At 35.5% G+C, this 20,369-nt stretch overlaps 1 protein-coding gene and 1 long non-coding RNA gene across 2 annotated transcripts; one reads left to right on the top strand and one right to left on the bottom strand.

Annotated features, from left to right (window-relative positions):
- Window positions 1-251: 251 nt before the first annotated feature.
- On the top strand, window positions 252-18,031 carry LOC131149205 (uncharacterized). The gene is made up of 2 exons (XR_009135169.1): window positions 252-738; window positions 17,666-18,031. It is a non-coding gene; the product is annotated as an uncharacterized LOC131149205 (long non-coding RNA).
- Window positions 18,032-18,789: 758 nt separating this feature from the next.
- Window positions 18,790-19,353, bottom strand: LOC131148909 (putative cell wall protein). Its single transcript, XM_058098872.1, has one exon. It carries the CDS (start codon window positions 19,279-19,281, stop codon window positions 18,967-18,969), a length of 315 nt encoding a protein of 104 aa, XP_057954855.1. The 5' UTR covers window positions 19,282-19,353; the 3' UTR covers window positions 18,790-18,966.
- Between the last annotated feature and the right edge of the window lie 1,016 nt (window positions 19,354-20,369).

The following is a 20,369-nucleotide window of genomic DNA, read 5'->3' as shown; positions in this document are numbered from 1 at the left end:
TAAATTTACAAAAAAACCTCAGAGTATAATTCTTGCAATTATACTATAACTTTCATTTAAAATAATACCTTAATATTTAAGTGAAAAAAGATAGAGGGACGAACCCAATATCTTGATAAATTAATTCAGTATTCAAAGATTCTTAACACTATTATTTAAAAATAAAAATAAAAATTAATATGAGATGGATAAAACTACACCATCTCAACGAAAAAACTTCTTACATAAACAGCTTTCTTAAAAATTATCATATTTTATATAATTTCTTTATTTTATTCTCTCAGCCTCACTGTGTTTTGTGAAGTTTACATAATCCACCAACTATGCTTATGGTCACGATTTTGTTTTTATTTTTTTCCTTCTAATTTTCTAAAATTAAGAAAGGTCTCCCTCGCGAAATAGAGCACGTAAACGTAGATCACCTGCACCGCACGAGATCTCTCAGCGCACAAACCACTACCGTCGGAGGGGGAAGGAGATACAGAGAGCAATCTCCGGCCATTGTACCAGAACTGGGAAACCCTAAGATCTTGACTGATCTGCGATCGAGAAATGGCGAAGCTTGAACAACAATTCGACGAACCAAAGGTGAAAAACAAGAAGAGGAATCATGGGTCCACCAAGTTGTTTGTCTTGATTGATTACATATTCATTCTCATATTTCTTGGTTTCCTGTCTTTCATTATCTTCAAGATGGTGGGACTCTGATTCCCGCAGACTCCCAATTCTTCATATGAGGTGATTGTTCGACCATTCGCTTTTTTGATATTTTCTTTTCTTTGCGTGCGTACCGTTTTAAGTTGCCGCAATAGATGTAATGTGTTGGGTAGAACGAATTCCTGGCTTCCGATTCATTATATTTTCAGATTTTAATTGCTAGCCATGGTGTAATGTTTATGGAGATTGAGTGATTGACTTAAGGAAACTAGGAGCTGTATGAGCATTTTCTGCACCTTAGCTGTCACATATAAGGGAATGAATCTAAATTGTTCTTTTCATATTGAGATATTCCTGCAATTTTTTGTATCTTTTTCTTTTATATGAAAATTAGTGTTTTTCACTTGCTTGTTATGGTCAGTTTAGTATGACTTCTTGAGCTTCCCCTGAATTTTCAACCTGAAACACTAATCTATATGACTATCTTGAAACCTCATATAATGGTTGATTGTTGGAAATAATTGGAATTACTTTTACACCTCTCTCTCTGCATGGCATTTTAATGTTTTTGTTTCTTTTGCTTGATGCCAAAGCTGAAGTGTTTTTTAGTGACTTGCTTAGATCTAGATTACATGCATCTAATCTAAATTGTCATGAGAGATGTTGACATTTTCTTGTTTTACGATTCATGGGGTTTACTAGACATTGAACAATTCTTTGTTCGTGATATGAAAAGTTGGGATTACATCTGGGCATTTATTTCTATGATTCACAAATTCACTTATGTAAATGATACTATCCTCATACCGGTTAATGAAATAATGATGGATCTAACATTCTAACCTGATTATGAATTTCTTTTAATTTTTTTTTTTCAATTTCTTACTGACATTTTCAATCAATGGTGCAGAAAGAACACTCCAAATTTAGCCAATTAGTTTCAAATATATTTAATATGAGGATTTTTTTGGGGTTAAGAGGGGAGTGAAAAATGTAATTTTGCAGGCTCTCTCAGGTAGATGTGAGATTCATAAAACGTTTGCTTGAAATTTATTGGTTCCCTATTGATTGTATTTATTTTTTGGTTATCAATATCCTTAGAGATTAATATTTTGATTTTTTTGTAATGGTTAGGATTCATATCACAATAGGATACATACAGACAGCGTTGTTACAATTGAGGGCTATTTTGTATGCTTGTTGTGATCGATTGGATTTATCAAAAATGGTCATGGGGCAATTTTCTTAGAATATTTTTTTATCAAGACAGCCACAAACCATAATAAATACCAATTGGAAGATTGTTTGGTCTTTGCTAGGAAAATTAAGTGCTAGGTTACAAGACAACTTACATGTATGAGTTTATTCATGCAATCAAGGAGAATTAATTGTAAGGACCTTAAATGTGTTTTAGACAAATAAATTCTCATTATTTTATTGTGAGTCAATAACAGTTTGGCAATGAAATTAGTATATGCCCATTGGTTTGATAGCTGAGTTTGACAACTTATGATTATACATGTTTTAGATCCATTTATGGTGCACCTAGGTAGGAATCCCAATGTTTTGATTCCATTTTTTTTTTAAACTTTTATAAATATATTTTGGTAAATACGTTTGGCAATGTTACAAGGTGAAAATTAAATTCTTTATCCTAGATATTTAGGAGGGGAGACTTGGTGTCTAATTGTGGGAGGAGGAACTAATGAGATTGTTAAATGACATATCATACTTTTATTTATTTTTGGATAGAAAAAGAAGATATACTAAGAGAGACAGAGAGAATATGCAATTAGTGCAAGGATACTAAATTGTCAAAAGAAAGAGAATAACAGAAAAAAATTTAAAATAAAAAAAGAGAAAAAATGAATAAATAACTAAAAAATTAACCAAGAAAACCCCTCTTTAAGCCCTTTCTATCATAGTTCACCAAGCACTACAAATTAGCTAATTCTGTCCAACCTGTTAGATTTACACAATCAAGCCGAACTTCATTTCCTCCACAATTAGACAATTTGAGGCTCAAATTATCCTATAAAATTTGAGCTTGAAGGTCCTTCCCAGAAATCTCTTGAGCTACTACACTTTTGTTCTTTAACTGAAACATCATCCTAAAAAATACTAATTCCACACGTAAAGTAGGTCCCCAAGGCAATTCGAAGAAGAGTTTGAAGAATAATGATGCTGATCTCGAATTTCATCCAAAAACAGGCCCTTGTCCCATTCAAAATCACTACTACCTACACTATCATCATCTGAGACCATGGTTTTAAATAATGGCCGTTACGTAACAGAAAATTGGGATGCCGAAATCGTTACGGACCGATATTGCAGGTGGAGAAATATTCACGGCCGTAACGGCTGTTACACTGCCATAATGGTCCATAACGACTGTTATGATCTGTTACACACCGTTACAGTTTGTTACGGACCGTTACGGAAGCCGACACTTCAATTTGGCTTTTCTCCTTCAAATCCACTCAACTTTCTCGCAATTCCTTGCTTTGCTTTCCCCTTCTCTCAGCCACTCGTCCTTGGCAGATCTACCATTTCAAAGACTGAAATCAAGAAATCGTACCTTTGATTTTTTGTTTGAAGCTGAAGAATAAGAAGGAGCCCTTTGCTTGCAGTCGGCCAACACTCCCCCTCTATTTCTCCAATTTCTCGAGTTCGAAGGCTAAGATCTCCCCCTCTCGAGCAGTCGAACTGTTGAAGGCTTAGATTCCCCCCCCTTCGAGTAGTTGAAGGCTCAAAGCCCTGTACTAGCCTGTTCGGAAGTCGCAGGCCAGCCCTGCAGCAGCTCCGTGAGTCGCCGCTAGCCCCATCTCTCTTCTAGTCTTCGAGAGTTCAAGTCTTGGAGTGGACTCTTTGACACTCCTCTTCCTTTAGCGCACTCTCTGTCTCTCTTGATTCTTGAATCTTCAGGTTCCTTTTTGTTTTTCTTTTTTCCCTCTCTTTTGTTTCTTGTTTACTTAAACTCTTAAACTAGTATATATTTGTATATTATATTGTTTATATATTATTTTAGGTTTAGGTTTAGTTATTTTAAGTAGTTATTTATATATTATATTATGTTTAGGGATAGGATTTGAGACTTAGGCAGTTTAATGAGTAAATTTGGCTGAATGAATACCTAAAATCCTAAATTCTTAATTTCTAAGATTTGAGAAATAAATTTCATGGTCTTAAAATAAATATATAATATATAAATAATTAATATTTTTTCTTATTTTATGACTCTTATTTTATTAATAGATGAAATATCTAATCTTTTAAAATATTAATTATTCAAAGATTTTAAATAAATACTAATTATTTTCAACCAAAGATTATATTTTATTTTTATGTAATAAAAATTTAAAATTAGAAGAAATATTAATAAAATAAGAAAAAATAGGGATGCAAATTACGAAGACCCTCCTCCACGTCATTCTTTTTGGTGGTGACGTGCTATGTTGTAAATTTGTAATATTGTATTCATCTATTCAACTATTGATACCAATCATTTTTCAAATTCATGTATGTGTATATTGAGTATTGACTCATTTTTAGTAATTTTATGTCTCTAATTAATTGATTATTCATTTTAATTACATCTCTACATTTTTTACCCATTAAAGTAGTGCAAACTATAAAAAAAAAAAATGACTTTTTTTTTTGGTAAAAAGGTCACTAAAATTAATATAAAAGTCATATTGCCTATCAAAAACCAGTTGCAGGTTGAATAAAAGCAGTCAAAAATCATTAAAAATAATGTATTAATGGATTTCATGCTTATTTTTCAATTTTGGCATGGTTGTGCATGCGTGAAAAAAATTCACGACTGTTACGCCTCTTCCCGTTACGTAACACCCGTATTCCTCGTGTCCCGCGACACCCACAACCATTACACGACATTACCTGCGACCATGATTTAAAACCATGTTTGAGGAATCCTCTGCCTCTTTTTATGGGGGATTGCTATTGAGGATTGCAAGTGGCTTCATTTGTATGAAGTTGCTTTTAAGATGTGATATCGATTTCTGTGCTTTGAGAGATAAGAAATTAAAGGGAATCACTCTCTTTGATTCCCAGAAGGTGAATAGGCTTCATGGTGGTGGAAGCTTGTCCTGGCCTTGAAGGAGGCCTCCCTCTTCAGGGAAGAAAACCAGGAGGAGGGAGAAGGGGCTGGCTTATGTTGCTGTGATTGTGGGTCGACCAAAATACATAGTTTTGAAGCCAGTCGTAGAATCAACATGTTTCAAATATTGCTGAATTCTTGTATGCAGATGTTCTTCATTGATCTCTTAGGAAGGGCTTGGCTCTTGACAATGACATCCTGTTGAATCTGGTAACCAGTGGGGTTCTTTTACGAATCAACAAGGAAAATTTCCTTTCGTTTCATGTAATGTGAGGGAGGAGAGGGGATTGCAAGTTGATTATGCTATATCGACTTTTGCTGAAATATGATGTTTGTTACAGATTTCCCAATGGATTTGTGTGAATGTTCATGGTTTGGGCAGCATGAGGTGGGGGATGATGTCCCTAGGAGTTCCTCCAAAGACACATATGCTCGTGTTCACCACTTCAAGAACAAAGATGACTAAGTAGGTAGTTCAATTGAGGTGCAGGGTCTTGGATTATTGTTCCATTTAGTGATTGTTGTCCTGACCCAAGGATGTCATGTTTGCTTCTATTTCTTATATAAAGTGGTGAGTAGTATTGTGCATGAGCCTACAATGGAGGATGAAGGAGACTTGAATTCCCAGAAAGGCATTCTTCCTGTTCCTAATTTCCCTAAAGTTACTGTTATTTCTTTGTGTGATAGGGAGGATTCCAATGAGGGAGGAGTCACCAGTAGTCCGTTGAAGGTGGTGGTGGTGGTAAAAGAGACAACCAAGACCAACACCTACAAGACTCCTAGAGGGAATGGGTGTTAAGTTAGTGAGTTCTCTTGGGCAAGAGTTGACAATGGTTGTTACTCCTAACTTAAATGAGAGGGAAAAAAGTGGATTAAAAAAAAGTTGAATTAGCTAGCAACTTTCTAAAATAGTTAAATTATGAGGGTTATTAGTTGGAATGTAAGGGGCTTAGGTGATGTTAGGAGGATTGGGTTGATTAAGAAAGTTTTGAAAAGAATTTCTCATAATATTGTTTTTTTTTTTTCAAGAAATTAAGCTTGATAGTAGAAGTATTTGGGAGAGTAGGGATAAGGAGTGGGAGGCTCTCCCTTGTCTTATCGTGTGGGATACTGGCTGTATTTCTAGAATTGATAGTCATAGGTTTTTCCCCTTTCAATTTTGTTGGAACTTGGAAGCTAAATGTAGGAGTCAGTGATGATTTATATCAGTCTATGGCCCTAGGAGGCCCGTGGTTCAGTTATACTTTTGGGATGAGGCATTTGTGGTGTATGGTTTTTGTTTCCCTAGGTGGAATGTAGGCAGCGGTTTTAATGTTGTGAGATTTCTTGGGGAGAAAAAAAGGACGGCGGTAGGATTACTTTTGCAGAATTTCGATAGGTTTATTGGGGAGTGTGGGTTGAGTAATCTTCATATGGATAACACTTTGTTCTATTGGTCACTGGTATGAGAGAGAGAGAGCAGTTGCTAGTCGTTTAGAGAAGTTTTTGTTTTGTAGACAGTGGGATGATGAATTTCCTAACATTTCATAAGTTGTTTTGTTTATACCGATGTCTAATATTTCCCTATTTTGTTTTAGTATAGTAAGAATGAGTGGGGTCCTATTCTTTTTGGTTTGAAAACATGTGGCTTAATCATCTATCTTTTTACTCGTTGTGTAGTAATTCTTGGACTCTTGGAGTAAGTGTTATGAGAGTGGTTGGGAAGCCTTTAGGTTCATGTAAAAATATTTTCCTGTATATTAGGTGGGCTTGGTCATTTGGACAGCAAAAAGGAAGGAGGTCATTTGGACAGCAAAAAGGAAGGAGGGAGCCTTTTGGATTTTGAGGTGACAAAGCGAGCTTCATTGAAAAAAGAGTTAGTGGAGGTGAATTTTAGGGAAGTGGGGAGCTGGGCTAGAAGACAAGCTTAAATGTGTTAGAGAGGATGATAGCAATTCAATTTCATAGGTTGGTTAATGGTAAGATGAGATGGGACTTGGTTAGGGATTTTGTGTTGAGGTGAGGTTAGGTAACTCCTGATCCTCATCTGATCACTAATGAGATTACAGAATTTTTTTAATAATATATTTTTTTACTAAGGAAGATATTTGTAGGCCTATGGTTGAGGGGTTGGAGTGGAATCCTTTTCTAGTGCCCAGGTGACTTGGGTGGAAAGGGTTTTTGAAGAGAATGAAATGAGGGCTGATGTGCTTGGGATGGAGAGGATAAGGCATCGGGTATGGATGGCTTTAATATGGCTTTCTTTTTAGGATTATTGGGATATGATTTGGGTGGATTTGTTGAAGATTTTTAATGGATTTATTTTAATGGATTTTGGGTAAAATCATTAACTCTAATTTCCTCACTTTGGTGTCTAAGAAGAGTCGGTCTATTAGGATTGCTGCTTTTCTACCTTTCTAGTAATTTGTATAGGATTATTACTGAGGATAGATTTGGCTTTGTGTTTAGGAGAAACTATTTCGAGGCCCAAAGTGCTTTTGTAGGGGGTAGACACATTGTGGATGCCATTTCTAGCAGATGAGATTGTGGAGGATGTTCGTTAGAGGAAAGAGGAGGGAGTTGTGTTTGTGTTCAAACTGGATTTTGGTTAGGCTTATGGTCACATTAGTTGGAATTTTTTATTTTTTATTTTGGATAAAGTTTCTGCTAGGAAGGGTTTTGGTGAGGGGTGGCTGGCTTGGACGAGGGAGTGCTTGTATAATCCATCTTTTTGTTTGCTCTTAATGTAAAAGATGCTATTCTTTTTCTTCTATGATAGAATCTTTTTTGAATGTGCTTTTACAAAATTTTGAGCAGGTTTCTGATTTAAAAATAAATTCGGGGAAGCTTGGATTTTGGTTCGAATAGATCTTTGGAGTTGGCTTCTTGATCTGTGTAGGATATATTAGTGTGGCCTTCAAGCTTTGACATATTTAAGGTTTCCTTTGGGTGGTATCTTGGTGCTGTAGACCTTTGGGACCCAATGGTGGAAAAGATGTTTAGTGGTATGGGGAAGGGTTCTTTGTTTCCTTTAGGAGGGCACATCACCCTCATTTGGGCTTATCTTTCAGGTATCCCTTATTATTTGTCTATTTAGAATTCCTATAGGGGTAGCTAGTAAAATTAGGAGAACTAGGAGAGATTTCCTTTGGTTTGGGTTTGGGGAAAAGAGGGATCTTGGCTAGTAGGGAGATTGTTTGCACTTTGTACATCTAAAGATGGAAGGGGGTTTGGTCTTGGTAATTTATTGTCTAAAAACACTGCTTTAATGGGTGAATGCCTTTTGCAGTTTCCTTTATAGGAGAACTGCCTTTAATTAAAAGAAATTTTGGAATACATTAAATGAGTGGGACGCAAATTTGGGAATAACGTTCGTTTTTGAGAGTCCTTGGAGGTGCATTAACGTATCTATTCTGTCCTTATCCCTTATATATAAAATTTGTTGTGGATAATGGTTCTCGTATTTGCTTTTGGGAAGACATTTGGTTGGGTGATTCTGCTCTTTTCATCCCTTTTCCTGGTGCCTATTACTTTTACTCGATGCATAATGGTTTCATTTCTTCTTTTTTTAATCTCTAATGGGTATAGTATTTCTTAGGATTTCCATTTTTGTGGGTCTCTTAATGATAGGGAGGTGGAGGAGCGCTCCTTTTTGTTGTTGTTGTTGGAAGGCTATTGTCTTTCCAAAAGGTGGGAGACATTCAGCCGTGGGTTTTAGATTCTTCGAGAGCTTATTCTTTGTAAATATCTTTTTGAGCTTTTGATTTTTGTGAACAAGTAGTTTTATTGTTAGAAATCTATATGTATTAAAAAATGGAAGAGAAAGGGTAATGTAATTTGATGCAAGGGAACTAGGTGGTGGAACCTAAAAGGAGAAAATATAAAAAATCTAAAGTTACAACGATCAAAGATGGTGACTGGACAATAGCAGATAGTGTAGATGCAACATTCTTTGCAGTAGGAAGCTAGCTCAATTAAAAAGAAAGTACTATGTAAAATTAGAGGAAAATTCTTGGCTAGTAAAGAAAGTAAGTGGTGGGATCAAGATGTCCAAAAAGCTGTAAAGACAAAATGAATTTGGTATAAAACATGGCAAAAATATAGAAACATGAAAAACTTTAAAAAGCGTAAAGAGGCTAGAAAAGATGCAAAAGAGGTTGTTAGTGAAGGTAAACATAGAGCATACAATAATTTGTATACTAGTTTGGATACAAAAGAAGGGGAAAGAGACATATTTAAACTTGCTAGAGTTATAGAAAGAAAGAGCTAGGACATAACAAATGTAAAATGTATAAAAAATGAGGATGATAGTATTTTGGCTAAAGAAGAAGACATAAAAGAAAAATGACGCAGTTACATTCATAAGTCATTTAATAAAAAATTGAAAATCAAGTAAAAGGCTTAAACTTGGTATTGAAAAAAAAAAAATGAGAAAAAGGCTAAAAAATTGAGATTTATTTGCAAAATTAGAGTTAATAAAGTTAGGTTTGCTTTAAAAAAATGAAAAATGGAAAAGCTATGACCATATGACATCCAAATTGAAGCTTGGAAATGCATAATGGAATTACATGGTTAACTAATTTAGTTAACACAATTATAAAAACTAAGAAAATGTTAGATGAATGGGGAAAAAGCAATTTAATACCTTCATAAGAAAATAAAGAAGGTATTCAAAATTGTAATAACTAATAACTATTGTGGAATTAGACTTATGAGCCATTCAATGAAACTTTGGAAAAGGGTACTTGAACAAGGACTATTGTTATAAACCAAGCTCGTAGAAATCAATTTGGTTTTATACCTAGGAGATGTTGCAGAAGCTATATATCTTTTAAAAAGATTAGTGGAAAAGTTTAGGGAAAAGAAAAGGGACTAGCATATCGCTTTTATTGACTTAGAGAAAACCATAAGGTACCTAGGGAAGTTTTATGGTGGGTTCTAAAAAAAATGAAATATGCAGTAGGTATTCCAATGTCATTAATGATATGTATGATAGAGTAATGAGTAGCGTTAGGACTACAAGTGGTGAGTCGAGGGAATTTCCAATCACAATAGCTGTACATCAAGGATTTGCCTTAAGCCCGTATTTTATTTATTTATTTATTATTATTTTATTTGCAGTAGTGATTGATGAACTTACTAGGAGTATCCAAAATGAGGTTTCATGGTGTATGTTGTTTGCAGATAGTTGTCTTCATTCATGAAACTAGGGGTAGAGTAGAGTCTATATTAGAATTATGGAGATAAATTTTAGAATCTAGAAGGCTTTAGGGTATAAGTAGAAATAAGACAATATATGAAATGTAATTTTGGTTGTGGTAGCAGGATATTGGACAAAAGACTAAACTTGGCGATCAAGAAATTAGTAGCACTAGTAGATTTCAATACCTTGAATATGTTATGCAATCTCAAGGAGAAATCTAAGGTGTAATACATAGGGGTTAAAGCAGGTTGGATAAAATAGAGAAGTGTTCCGGATGTGTTTTGTGATTGTAGAATAACAATAAAGTTAAAAGGAAAATTTATTGGACAGTTATAACACTAGCTATGCTATATGGATTAGGATGTTAGGCAACTAGTAAACATTATATCCAAAAAGTAAAAGTTGTCGAGTGAATGCTAAGGTGGATGAGTGGTATAAGTTAAAAGATAAGTTAAGATATGAACATATTCGCGGTAAGTTAGGCATAGAAAAGACAAGGGAAGTACACTTGGATGGTTTGAGCATCCACAACATAGGTCATGCACTAGTGAGGAGGGGGCGCTAGTTATTGTTAGTGGGTGTAGAAGGGGTAGGGGTAGACCTAAAATAATTTGGAATAAAATGGTCAGGATTTAATAGCCTTAAAATTGTTGGAGGAAATTGCCAACAATCGTATTGGTGGAAAAGGATTCATGTAGCTGACCCCACCTTGTTAAGAGTAAAGACCTTTTTTTTTTCCCACCAATATGCCCTTTTTGCTTCATCGTATTAATTGCAAGGTCAAAATCACCTCAATGACCAAGGGTTGTTTTAAATATAGTTAACACCAACAATTTGCTAGTAGGAGAATCTTAAAGGCTTTATCTTTGGACTTGTGCACTTAATGTTTTGATAATTCAGAATCCCCTTCTCAACTTTCTTTGAATTGTGCCTTCACTTGGAGAGTTTGGGATAAGTTGTTTAGTTTATTTTGAGAGAACTGGGTTTGTCTAGACTATAGATAAAGATGGCTCGGCATTGTAGTGATGTGGGATTTTTGCATGTGGGAACTTGGTTGGAATGAAATGCACATATCCTTATGATAAAAGAAGATGACATGTTCCTTTGCTTGGGATAGGATTCATTATTAGGGCTTCGCTTTGGTCTTTTGCAGCTATAGGCTTTGTTATTTTGATTGTACTTTTTTTTTCTTCTTAGGAGGATTTCTTATTCTTGTTTTTGTACATTTTTTCCTTAATTAAATCTCTTCTTTTTGTATAAAAAAGGCGTGTCCTCTCAAATTAGGTCCACCTTTGCAAGTAATTGTCCAATGAATGGATTGCTTTACCTATGCCAACTTTTCTTGGTCACATCATCCCCTTAGTGTGCTTCAACAATTGTATAGTCAACACTTCAGGTTGGTTGGTACCTTTGCTGATTGGTAACTTTCCAAATTGGAGTAATATGGAAAGGTTTCTCTACTTCATGAAGAAATAGACTTGAAAACGTGTTTGTTTATGTTAATTTTCTATTTCTATTGTCGATTTCAGCTGTTTTTGAAAAAAATTGAAAACCAAAATTTATGGTTTTTAGTTGTTTTGGCAAGTTGTTGCCACTATAATTTAATATCCATAATTAACTTTTGTGGATTAAATAATTTAGTTTACACATAATTTTTAATCAAAATTAAAATTAAATGATAATATGAATTTGAAATATAATTAAAATAAAAAAATCCATAAATTTTCTAAAAAAAATAAAAAATAATGAAAACAATTCAAAAAATATTTTTAGTATTATTCAATTGTCATGTACAATTAGATTGTTCTTGTAAAGTCAATTTTGAAATATAATAATTAAGTAAAAAAATTATAATAATTTTCATTTTTATTATTATATATTCTTAATTTGTATTATTTTTCCATTTTATTGTTTTAATCATTTTTTTTTATTCTTATTTGATTCAAGGACAAAAATGAGCATTTGGTTCTATCAAGTTTTTAATTTGTTTTAGTTTTAGAAACATTAGCTAAACACGTTGCTAGTTTTTATTTTTTAGTTTTTGTTTATAGTTGTTGGTTTTTGTTCTTGATTTTTGTTTCCATAATTTTTGCAAGCTAAAGGAGAAATTAAAAAATATGTGATGCATAGAGTTAAAGCAAAGTGGGTAAAGTGGAGAAACGCTACAAGTGTGTTGTATGATCATAGAATACCTTTAAAATTTAAAGGAAAGTTTTATAGAACAATTGTCAGATTGACTATGCTATATGGATCAAAATCGTGGCAACATTTCCAAAAAGTGGAAGTTTCCGAAGAAAGAATATTAAGGTGGATGAGTGGTATAATGTTAAAAGATAAATTAAGAAACGAACATATTCATGGTAAGTTAGATATACCACTTGTAGAAGAAAAAATAAGGGAGGGGCAGCTTAGATGGTATGGTCATGAGCAACATAGGCCAAATAGTGCATCCATGAGTAGGAGTGAGCTAGTTGCTCTTAGTTGCTGTAGAGGGGTAGGGTTAGATCTAAAATAATTTGGAATGAAATAGTAAGGATTTAATAATCCTTAAATTGTTAGAAGAAATCGCCCGCAATCATGCAAATTGGTATGGAAAGATTCATGTGGCCGACCTTACCTAGTAGGACTTAAGGTTTGGTTTGTTGTTGTTGTATACCGGACGACCCTTGTGAGAAGCGGTTTTTCTTTTTCTTAAAATCATTAATGGCAATGAATCAGTCTCCCTAACTGCAGCTTGCCGAGTTCTTTAAAAACTACTGGTTTGTAACTTGCCCCCTCCCATCTTCCCTCTAGCATATGCTCACGTGCTCATAGATAAATGACCAACTCTTCGTCGTAGATATCTTGTAATTTTTTTTTTTTGCTCAAGTGTGCTTTTAGTGATGAAGAATTTGGGCACTAAAAGCATCTTTTTGTAGCTTTCTCCTTTGTTTTAGTAATTCATTAACCTTGTCGCTAATTACTCACAGGATATGGCCCCAGATGGAGCTAATGGGAAAAGTTTAACCCAACTACCAAGTAGTTGGTGGATTTAAGGCTTTTTTGCTATGTTTGGTTAATTAGTTGTTTAAATATATTATTTCTAGACAACGATTATTGGTTTTTTAAAATTTTTTTAGAATTTTTTGGGATTGAAGATCAACAGGTCTTGGGGTTTTGCAGCTGGCATTAATCTGTATCACTGCAACTTAGATGAGTTTTTCTGTAGCGGGTTGCATTACTCTGTTTTGGCATCTGTCTTAATTGAGTCATCCTCTGTGGGTTAATGTGACATATTGGGAGCTGGGGGCTGAGAGACTGGGTTGGAGTTCTATCACTCATAAAATTTCCGTCTTTCTAACATCCCATTGTATTTGTTTTTCATCCCTTTTTAGAATCCCTGTTAGTGTTGCTGAGGCTTTGGGGAGTATCATGAGAGATTTCTTGTGGTTGGGTATGGTTGATAGTAAGAGGGATTGCTTTGTTTGCTAGGAGACGTGAGTCAGAAGGATATTTGGGATTTGGCAATTTCGTGTCTGAAACATCTCTCTAGTAGGGGAATGGTTGTGGACTTGGAGGTTCTATTTTTATGGCACAACCATGCAAGGTTATGAGAAGCGAATATGGTATTCCTAGGAATGGATGGCATGCTCTGTAATGATATAATGTTTCTCGTGCAAATCTATGGTAGTCTGTTTCTCAGGTTTCTCATTTCTTCTTTCCTTTTACATGTTTCAAGGTTGGTACTGGTAATAATATTCAGTTTAGAGAAGATTTGTGGATGGTTGAGGTTTCTTTGGAAACTTTGGTGCCTCTGCTTTTTTTGGAATCTTAATGAGAGGTTGATGGACTAGCTATCTCGTTGAACTCTTTTGTTCCATAAATTGAGGTGCGAATTCTGAATTTGGTTTAGGGATACTTTAGCTTCTTTTCATCCAAGGGTAGTGCTACGGTCAGATGATGTAATCAGTTGCCCTTGATCTGCTCGCTCCATTAAATAGGCCATACCATACCCTTGACACACACAAACAGGCTACTGGGAAATTTATTTTTTTTCTTTTTGTGTTTTTTTTCCTCCAAATAAAAAAGCCATGACTTCTTCTCCTAAGCTCTCGCTGTGAATCCACGAATCCAAATGGAAGAGACTTGTCTGTCAGAATCAATCCAGACCATCAGAGGCAACTGTGAAATGCCACATTCAGTTTTTTTTTCTCCCTCAATTCTCTAAGTTGACTTTTTAAGAAAGATGATGAATATTTAAATAGAAATAAAAACTAAGAAAAGAAAAGGAAATAGAAAGGGTGAGGACTGGATATGATGCCCATAAACTTGACTACCTTTGGTTTTGAACATATAAATAAAAAAAAAGAAAAAAGAAAAAACAGGTTGACTAGTTCTAATTGCTCAAGAGTGCTGGATCTGTAAAGCCCCTTCGTAGATGGAGAAGTGCTTCTATTCTAACCTCTGTGAAGTGGTAACCGTGAGATAGATGGGTCTTTTTCCACTAAAACTAATTCTGTAAGGGTCATGAATATTTTCTTACATTCATTAAAACTTAGAAGGCATTAGGCTTTAAAAATTCAACTGAAGTCAATTGGCTTCATCAGTTCTCGGTTTCTTTTTTCAACAAGTGCATAACGTGGCTTATACAACCAGGCAAGTGGTCATGGACCCATGGTGACTAAGTCCCCTAATTGTAGCACTCCTCTTTCATCTTAAGTTTTCTATGTTCACTTAATCAAACATTCAACTTTCTGTCTTTTTCCTCTTAATAATTTTATTTGTAAGGCCAAGGTTCCTTATAAGATTACGGCTTTTACTTTGAATTTTTTTTATTAGAATTAATATGAATGACACATTACATGTAAGAGACCTTATAATGCTACTAGTGGATATTTGGATCATGTGGTTAGTCTAACGTGATGACTTCATTTTGGGGTTTGCTATTCTTTGGACTCTGGCTTGAGAGAAATGTGAGAAAATTTAATGACAGAACACCATCTTCCCATTTTTTTTTGGGGGGGGGATAAAAGACAATTAAAGCAATAAACAAAGTATGTAAAATAGAGGACAAGGACTCCTCCCTGGATAACAAAGATACAAAAAGCAGCAAACTACTAAAGGAACCAGGAAAAGAAGTACATGTATCAATTACCAGAGTGCTGCCCTTCAAATCTCTCACGAGGTTGGACAGTGGTAATCCCTGAAAAAATCCAAGGGAGTGCAGCCAAAGGGAAGTGAAGAAAGATGTTCTGTTGCCAAAGTAACCATGGACAGTTTGAGTGACCTTTAAAAATCCCAACACTCCTCTCAATCCATAGGGGCCAAAGGATTGCAATTATAGCCTGCAAACCAAAGAGATTTTTTGTTTCTTTTATTTCCAAAATGCCAGAAGTTGACCAATAACAAGTCTCCCATCTTTCTTGGGGACACGCACTGTTCTCCGCAAGAGAAAAAAGGGAATTCTAAAGCTCCAGTGCTACCTTGTAATGCACAAAAGATGGGCATTTGTTTCATTGCTTGCATGACATATGAAGCACATGTTATGACAGAGAGCTTTGTGGGGCCTTCTCCTCTGAAGCAAGTCCTGCATTGTTACTCCTTTTTAGGATCACGATCCAACCAAAAGCTTGAATTTTCCTAGGGACCTTAGGCCTCCAAAGAATGTGGTTCCAAGGAAAAAGGTAGGGGGAGGGAGGTTTTTATAGGTGAGATAGAAAGAATTTAGAAGTGAATGTACCCGAGTAATCACCCTCCCACACTCCTGTCCTTATGGATGGTAGGAACGTGATGGTCCTACAAAGAAAGAAGGATAGTGAGCACTTCAATCTGTCTTTCATTGAAATTCCTAAAGAAACTGAAATCCCAAGAAGAACCCCCCTCAGAATAAATGACGGAACTGATGGGAGTGTTATGAAGCAATGAGAGCTTGAATAAATGAGGAAGTTTCAACTCCAACTAAGAGTCCCCCACCCACATGTCCTCACAGAAGTGAACTTTTTTGCCATTACCCACTTTAAAATGTATAAGAGGAAAGAACAAAAGCTACCTGGGACACGAATTTCCAGGGACACACTTGAGAGGTAATGCCACAGCCTCTCGTCTCCCACCCATTCCTTTTGATCCCATACTCGCTCTTAATCACCTTATGCCATAGGGTGTTAACTTCTAGAGGGAACCTCCAAAACCACTTGCCTATAAAGATGTTTTCAGATGCCACATTCTTGATGTCCAAATCCCCCTCAGATTTGGTCTGCTGATCACATCCCAGCTAACTAGATGGTCTCTCCTACCCTCCCCAAAACCCGACCAAAGGAAATCATGCATCAGCCTTTCTAGCAATTTGGCTACTTTCAAGGGAATTCTAAACAGGGAGAGAGAATAAATAGGAATGTTAGAGACTGAGGCAAGGCATTAATTGAAGTGGCTCAGCCCCCAGGAGAGAAATAACCCTCCCCCAACCATTCAATCTCCTAGCCACCTTATCTACCACGGGATCCCAGGAGACTTCAGAATTTGGGTTCCCTTCCAGAGGAAGACCAAGACAGGATAGGGGTCACTCAAGGGATTCACAAGCTGCTAGCGTAATGAAATTCTGAATAACTCTTTCCCCCAAATTGACGCCTGCTATCCCACTCTTGGACATTAAATCTCAAGGCATGAGATCTGCTAAAAATTTTTTAGCAACAAAATGACATTTCGAAATTTAGCAGAATTGTCCTTCAGAAAGAGCAGGGTGTCGCCAGTAAATTTTTGGCAAGAGATCTCTACTTCCTCCCCACATGCAAACCACTGATAACTTTACTTCCCTGAGTTGGTGTAGGATATACTGCTCAAACTCTGTATGGGAATAGCAGATGAAGTATTGTTTGAGCTGTTTTCCTTGCTTTTTATAGGCTCCTGCTTCAGAGGTGGTTTTGGGATTTCTTTCTGATTGCACAGATGTTGGATGGCTGCAGTTTTTTTAATTACTTTTAGATTCTCATAGAAGGTATTTTTCTCCAAATCTTATATTTCTTTCATGTTCTTGTTAATGAGTTTCTTTCATAAATAAAAATAGGCATCCAAAATTCCAGTCCAGTCACTGGGCTTCACGCTCAATTTCACAATGATGACGCTCATCAAACTGATTAAGGAAATGCTTATTGCATTTGGGGCCTAAACTTTAGTTTCTTAAGAATTACTATGCTCCCTTAAGATCACGTCAGATAACAGTAACAATGAAGCCAATCTCACTAAGTGGAATTGGCTATATCAAATCGTTTTTCTCCATTTCATGATGTAGCCAATATTGTTAAGAAAGTTGGAATTATCTCACTCCACGGTGTTGTAGGTCTATCTCCCCCCACCTTACAACCATTAACAACTTCATGATCACCCCGTCTAGGAGCATGAGTTGGTCTGCAAGTGTTTAAACTTTAAGTTATCGTTGTTGCCCTCCCCACAGGCATTCTCCTTTCTCCAACCTTTACTTTTACCTCTTCAAATATGTTGTTTCTTAATTACCCAACATTCTTTGTTGCCATCTCCATAGGCATTCTACTTTCTCCAACCTTTATTTTTACATGTTTCTTAATTAGCCAACATTCTGATTCATTCCTTGTCTAGCAAACTCCTGTCAATGATATGTACTGCTGTAAACATTAATTTCTCCTCACTTGCTGTCGTATATTTTTGTCTCATCTCTGTTGGGTGTTTTTTGAATGGTGTTTTAATTCTGAATTCAGGTCCAAGCTGTTGGGAATTCGAGGGCATTGTCATAATCAGATAGAGATCGTGGATATCTCAATACACACTGTTATGCGGGGCATTGAAAAATGAAAATCCCATGCCTTCATGTTCATGATCTTGAAAGTTTTGGAATTATTGTTGAGAACTTGTTGCCTTACCCATGTTCATGTATGCAATTTATTGATTCTGACGTTTTCTTTCTTTTTTCTTAATTTTTTTTTTTTCAAAATGAAACGATAGGGGTCTGGTCCTATATCTAGTTCTACAATTAGTGCATGTATTTTCCAGTGAGATTGTCTACCATTCACATCGATAAAAATGTATAGAATACACGGTTGGAAGCAACGAGGCGCTTACAAAAATTAAATGTTCAGGGATATATTGGGAAAATCCTGTAGATTCAGGAGTATTAGGGCATTGAAACACTTGGCGTATTGACATGTTCGGCTTTTGGTTTTAATGCTTTCCGGTTATATCGTGCTTCATGATTGATGATGGTTTCGCAAAAGTAAGCATTTTTCATTCCGTCATTGATTCGAAGAGGAACTCAAGTCGTCGAGAATTTTGGAGTGAACATTGTCTGATGGCCTCCAGCCGATTTAATTCTTCTGCGAAGTGGCTCTGAGTGAAAAATGAGCTTAGTTTACTTTTGATTTGAGAAGGTGTATTTTATTCTTAGCAATAAGATAAAATGAGCAATAAAAGAATTAATTATCGAACTTTTTTCTTGAGGTTCTAAATATTTGAGGGATTTGTTTTTGAGGTTTTAAAATTTTTGCAATAATTTAAAAGATGATGGATATAACAATAAGGAAAATTTCAAAATATTTATCAGCAAGTGTTAAATTTTAAAAACATTAAAGTTAGTTAAATATCTATAATAAATGTTCAACTAAACAAATTTTTAAAATTAAATATACAATTTGAGGGCTACCAATTATAAATAAAACAGCGTTTAGCTTTTTATTCCTACTGAATATTAAGATTTTTAACCTTCCACGACCATTCCTGACGGTCCATTCATTCCATTATTAAAATTAATCTTTACCAAACACAAATATTAAAAGAGAATAAGAACGTCCATTTATTTTAGAGTCATTTCATGCTGATGACCAAACACTGAGTAGAAATAATAATTTCATTCCATTCTCAAATTCATTCCGTACATTGTCCCTACTAAGAGAACCCCTGGTCCCGGACTCCATTACTGTCACAGATGCAAACACACATGCATCTCCACTACTAGATTTATTCATGACAAGCAACTCATGAGCAAGAAATGTAGGCGCAATCTCAATTAAGGATGAGCTGCGGCCGGAATGCCGCCGGCAGGATTTGGGATCTCAAACCCAGGGTTAGGGACAAACGTGTCGTCTCCGCCCGGAAGATAACTGCCGCCAGTTCCCCCAAACGATGGGAGCCGCCTGGACGGCGGCACCATTACCCGGCCGATGCCCGGAATGAGCAAACTGCCGTCGGGTTCCAGAAACCACTGCGGTCGCATTTTGTTGGCGGTGTTGGAGTTTTTGGGGAGTTCACGTCCGGCAACCGTAATGGCTACCAGGATGTTGAAGATGAAAAGGAGAGCAAGGAGAGATGAGTTGTGAGCCATTGCAGGAATATTGCTAATTTCTTGGAGAGGGTTTTTGGTGATGGAGGAGGGAAAAGAATATCACTATTTATATAATTCAGGTCTGAATGAGTTGGGTGAGTTTCTGGCGGCGAGTTATGAAAATATCAATACGAGTGTGTGTCTGCATGAGAGAGAGAGAGAGAGAGAGAGAGAGAGAGAATCATTGTGAACGATTTAAGGTGTGCATGTCAGTAAATCTTGGGAGGGTATTTCACATGGTGAATTGATAAAAATTAATGGGTTTGTTCACATATTTTTTTTTATTCATCAAATCTTTTAGACTTTGTTTGAATCTTGAAAACTTGGAAAATGAGAGAAAAATACTGAATTGATAAAAGTTAAATAATTTCAATGTTTATTTTATTCAAGAGAAAGTTGATGACAGTTCAAGTATTGTAAAACTTATTAATTTTCTTATGCACACAATACTTATTCCATACTATTTTTATCTAGTGTTGTGTTATTAGGTGAAATCTTTTTATATGCGGGTTTTTTTTTAATATTAAATTTGTTTATAATAATAATAAATAAATAAATAAATAAATAAATAAATAAATAAATTAATTAATTAACCAAATGCTTCTTAATGCATTAAAAAAAAAAAAAAACAAAAGAATAATAGTTTGACCTGGAAACAATCAAATAAATAAAATAAAAAATAGAAGTGAGGAATTAATAAATTCGGTTGCACCCAAAAATTGGTGAGAAGTTGTGGGGAGGGAGTAAAGGCATATCCATGATATGTAGGTGGATGCATCCTTGGGCTGCATTTAACCTATCTCCTTCTCAACGATCCCGGCGGCCAATGGTAAATTCATCTCTCCCCATGTCCCACTCGCTGTTAATAATAGATTTCATCCCTTCATTTTGGATTCTGTAAATTTATCTTATGTGGTTAGGAGTAATCCGTGATCCATCTCCCACGTCACTCTTTGTCACTATGAATGCCAATTCGACTTTTCATTTGAAATAATATCTTAGTATTTAAGTGAAAAAAAGTAGAAAGATGGGCCCATTTTCCCGGTGGATTAGTCAATTATCCAAATGACCTCGGACACCATTATTTA

The sequence above is a fragment of the Malania oleifera genome, chromosome 2, assembly GCF_029873635.1.
Source record: "Malania oleifera isolate guangnan ecotype guangnan chromosome 2, ASM2987363v1, whole genome shotgun sequence".
Classification (NCBI taxonomy): Eukaryota; Viridiplantae; Streptophyta; class Magnoliopsida; order Santalales; family Ximeniaceae; genus Malania; species Malania oleifera.
The sequence above is the reverse complement of the archived record's forward strand: the minus strand, read 5'-3'. Positions and strand labels throughout refer to the sequence as shown.